General features: G+C 40.0%; 1 protein-coding gene across 3 annotated transcripts in view; it reads left to right on the top strand.

The window, feature by feature from the left end:
* The window catches only part of prkcaa (protein kinase C, alpha, a), a 142,420-nt gene that overhangs the window by 98,145 nt on the left and 40,005 nt on the right, over positions 1-4,270 (top strand). For all 3 annotated transcript variants that reach the window (XR_002917529.2, XR_002917530.2, XM_036209694.1), the window contains 2 exons: positions 3,202-3,345; positions 3,446-3,619. Coding sequence is in view for 1 of the 3 variants with exons in the window: in XM_036209694.1 (XP_036065587.1) it covers positions 3,202-3,345; positions 3,446-3,619 (318 nt within the window). In the remaining 2 variants the exon portion in view is untranslated. The remainder of the gene's footprint in view (positions 1-3,201; positions 3,346-3,445; positions 3,620-4,270) is intronic.

Raw genomic sequence — 4,270 nt, 5'->3', positions numbered from 1 at the left:
CCTTACAGGGCATATGTCAGGCAAAATCACCTTTTTTAGGCTTTAACAGATATTATAATCTTAATTCCTCACGAAAAACAACCCCAAAGCGCTAATTTGATCCGTACAAACCCACTTTCTCCACGAAGCTGGCAGTGGTCTGCTGAACACTTTCATTTTAGCATCGACTCTGAGAAGAAGTGTTTCCTCTTGCATCTAATCTGCAGAGCCAAGATGTTGTTTGTGTTCGTGGGTGAAACACAGAGACGCTGTGGAGGTCACAGCGTCTCTGGGTGGCACCCATAAGGAGCGAAAGGCGGAGCCTCAGAGATCGAGTAGTCTTCTGGGTAGAAAAAAGGAGTTCGTTAAAATAAGTCAAGTTTCACAAAAACATTCAGTGTGCCAGAGGTAATAAATTATTATATATATGGACATAATTTACTCTGAAAGGCTTAGAAAAGCATGATATTGGCTCTTTAAAAAAGCTTTAGAACACTACTAAAGCTTCTAATACCCCTACGATTGGAGCAATAGGGAGGAGCCAGAGGGTTAAGGAAGCAATTCAGATTCAGCCTTACATTATCATGTTAGAATTACATTAATTGGACTAACACAGGTAAGATTAATGGAATTCTAAGTGTCAAGACAAAGTTTACATTTTTAAAATGACCACTTTAATTGTTTGAATTTGTCTGGTTCCTTAAAGTCTCTAGTCTTCCCTCAGCTGTGTGATGCACATTTAAACGATCTGTTACATTATGCACTTGTGTGCAGTGTGAGTCAGCTCTTTGGCTCCCTGTGGTTTCAGGACCAAGCAGTTGAGGAAAGCGAGGATCAGGTGCGTCTGGGGGGGAGAGCAGTGAGGCTGCAGCGTGACCGGCACTTGCAGCCACACTTCTTTTTGGGTTGAAGTGTGCTTTGATGCAATGCAGTCTGCTTGGCTTGGTGGTGGCTGCTGCTCGCAGTTTCAAGTGGAACGGAGTGGACGCTCTTAACCTAACTAAAAACGCTTTGCACTGGGTCCAGGAGGTTAAACAGAAACAGAACGGGTCCTTTTGAAAACCCTGGCAGGGGATGGAACCAGCATCTCTGTGGTGCTAAGAGGGGTTCAGCAGGTTTAGAAAATAAATTGATGAAAGAATTTGACTTTTTAACGAGAAACCTATTAAAAATTGATCTAATTATAGTTTATAATGCTGTATCTTTATGGTATTTGTTTTCTTTGCTCTAAAGGTTAAAAGAGTTTATAAGGTGAGGTTCACTGGAAATTTTCAAAGGACCAATAAATGACTTTTGCCCACTGAAATTCAGTCATATGGATAACATATGCTGGTTTAGCAGGAATACAGCATGAGCTTCAATCTGTCTTGTTTAGTGCTTCAGCTGATGATAGATCCTGGACATATTTTGAAGGTTTTGGTCACTGCCATTCACATGAACAGACTTTTCCTGGAGAGCCTTTTGTTGCATTTTGTTAAGCTGAGGGACTGAGCATGACTGGGCATGAAGAACATGCATAAAAAAGCCTTTGGATACATAGTGGACGTGCATGTGGGCTGAGTAGCCACAGGGTGGCGCCATTTCCTCACCAAGCAAATCAGCTGCACAGAGTTTGGTTGAAAAATCAGCGCTACAGCTTTACAGTTTAAATATGAGCAGAAACAGCTTTAGCAGAATGTTTCTCTTTTTCAAATTAATGCTGCTTTGTGGCAAAGGAACTAACAAAAGTTCAGTCCCCTTAAAGACCCACTCCAATGTAAATTGTGTGTTATTTTTGGTGTTCTTGTAGCATTTTTCTCATAATGGAGAATAATTTAAACTTAAAACAAGTTTTGTTTATTTAGGGATTTATTTTTTTATTGTTTAATGTAATGTTGGATCAAGAGCAGATGAAAACCCGCGGCTTGAAAAAGCTCAGGTTTGTGAAACATCAACTGAAATGGACGGACCAAAGTCTCCCAGCTCCACTGCAGTTCTGATGCATCCACTTGCAGACAACTAGATTCATGAACGTCGTTCTTACCGATTTTTTTTTTTTTTTTACATTTGCTACGCTAATGTTAGCTTGGAGGTTGTGAGGGGCCGTAAGCTAGCAGGAGAGAGTGTAAACAAAGAAATGCTGGGATATCTGTAGGGTTACAACTCTGTAGAAGATATGTTTTATAAAAACTACATGTTTTTTTATTATTGCTAAAAATTACTTAATCTTAATTCAAATCGATTTTACAGCAGATAGAAATACAGTTGGAGTGGGACTTTAAAGAAGTGCACAGGAGTCCTGGTTGGATGTTTTGTCAGTCTTTGTGGTAAAAGTTTAGTCATTTTGAACAGCAATGAAATAACTTTAGTACGATTATTAAAAACAAACAAACAATATAATAAACAGTCAGCTGATGGTAGGTAATACTAAGCATTTTTTGTCAAAGCCTTCATCCTTTTCAAGTCTCATCTTTGTTGTAAATTCCAGTTATAATTTTAGTATCCCACATCATGGTGCTCCCACCACAGTCATTGATCTTATACATTTTCCTTCCGTCAGCACCACTTTTTTCAGGTTTGTTTTAGTCACTGCAAAACCTAAATACTTGATTGTGAGACCACTCTCCTCTTAGCAGAGTTGAGATGTTAGAAAATCTTCCCCAAAAATGCACGAGAAGTATTTGGGTTTGTTTCTCATCTTCAGATGTCGGTTCACCACCATGAATGACACTCCTGTTTTTTTCTGTTGTTCATTTTTTATTTTACTTTTATGTTAGATGTAGCTAGAATTAAATTGTAAACTTACTACTTAACGCATTTCTTAGAGTTGATGGCTTTGTCTTTTTGAATGTCTTAAATGAAAAAGCCTTTTGATACTCCTATACTTGCTCCAAGTGTCTCAGCATGGACTCATTAATGCACATTAGTGACCGGGCAGAGTCATTTTACCACTCCACTTTTCATTTTTGTCCCAGTGCTTCTCTGTAATTGAGTTAATAGGCACAGTGAATGAGTTGAATCATTGCACTGACAAAGAGTCCCATAACATATTGATCTGGAGAATAGGAGCTGCAACATTTGAAAAAGAACTGAACAGGGAGATTGGTCTCTGGACATGGTGTTTTCAGTGAAAGGAATCAGCCATTGAACTTGTTTAGTACCAGATGAATGTCACTGTTGCTTATTACTGCATGTGTCTTATAGACACTTTTTACATTTTTTGTTGGTTTTCCCTAAATTCAGAAAGCCAAACTAGGTCCGGGGAAGAAGGTGATCAATGAATCGGATGAGAACCGCTCCAGCCAGCTGCTGTCAAACAGCCTGAGCCAGGTCAAACTCAATGACTTCTCCTTCCTGGCTGTGCTGGGCAAAGGCAGCTTTGGGAAGGTGAGAATGCCAAGATAAAGCTGATATCTTTGAAAGAGAACAGAATAAAGCCCCAACACTGTATTTTTTTCTACACTGTGACTCTTTTGTCGCTTTAAAGGTCATGTTGGCCGAGATGAAGACTACCGGAGAGCTGTACGCGGTGAAGATCCTGAAAAAAGATGTGGTGATCCAGGACGATGACGTCGAGTGTACGATGGTGGAGAAGAGAGTCCTGGCCCAACAGGAAAAGCCACCCTTCCTGACGCAGCTGCACTCCTGCTTTCAGACTGTGGTAGGTGAAATGCCTGTGGTCGCACAGGTCGGGTCACATCATATCAATTCAATAGGAGGCTTTTAACCAAACAGATTAGTCATAAAGTGTTGTGAAGAGCAGTGGAGGACAAATCTGACAGGCAGCATGAGGGCAAAGAACAGCAGAAAAAACATTTATTCCACTGTAGCATTTGGACTTGCAGCACTGGGTGTTCAAACTCATGCATGTGTATCAAATATGTTTGCACATCATGCATTCAGATTTTGCTTCCTTTCATGCATTTCTGACATACTCGCTTCAGCAATTTCATTCAGAAAGTTCAGAATGCAGCTGAACTGTCGAGTAGTGAAACTTGTGAGTGTGAAAGGGATCAGCAACTGCAGGCAAATGTAGCTGATGGAAAAAGATAATCATCCAGCAAATGTTAATGTGCATATATGAGTCTTAGTCTTTATGTGGAATAAATGAATGAGGCTTTTGCTACTGATCAACTAAAAATAGGCATAGAATTGGGAGCAAACACTAGCTCGCTAGCTATCTGACAGTTTAAACCACGTGTCAAAGTCTAGGCCCGGGGGCCGGATCCGGCCCTCCAGATCATTTTATTGTTATTAATGACCCGATGTTATCTTGTGCTTATTTCTAACTTGTATAATTTTGACAAAATAT

The sequence above is a fragment of the Oryzias melastigma genome, linkage group LG1, assembly GCF_002922805.2.
Source record: "Oryzias melastigma strain HK-1 linkage group LG1, ASM292280v2, whole genome shotgun sequence".
NCBI classification, from domain to species: domain Eukaryota; kingdom Metazoa; phylum Chordata; class Actinopteri; order Beloniformes; family Adrianichthyidae; genus Oryzias; species Oryzias melastigma.
The sequence above is the reverse complement of the archived record's forward strand: the minus strand, read 5'-3'. Positions and strand labels throughout refer to the sequence as shown.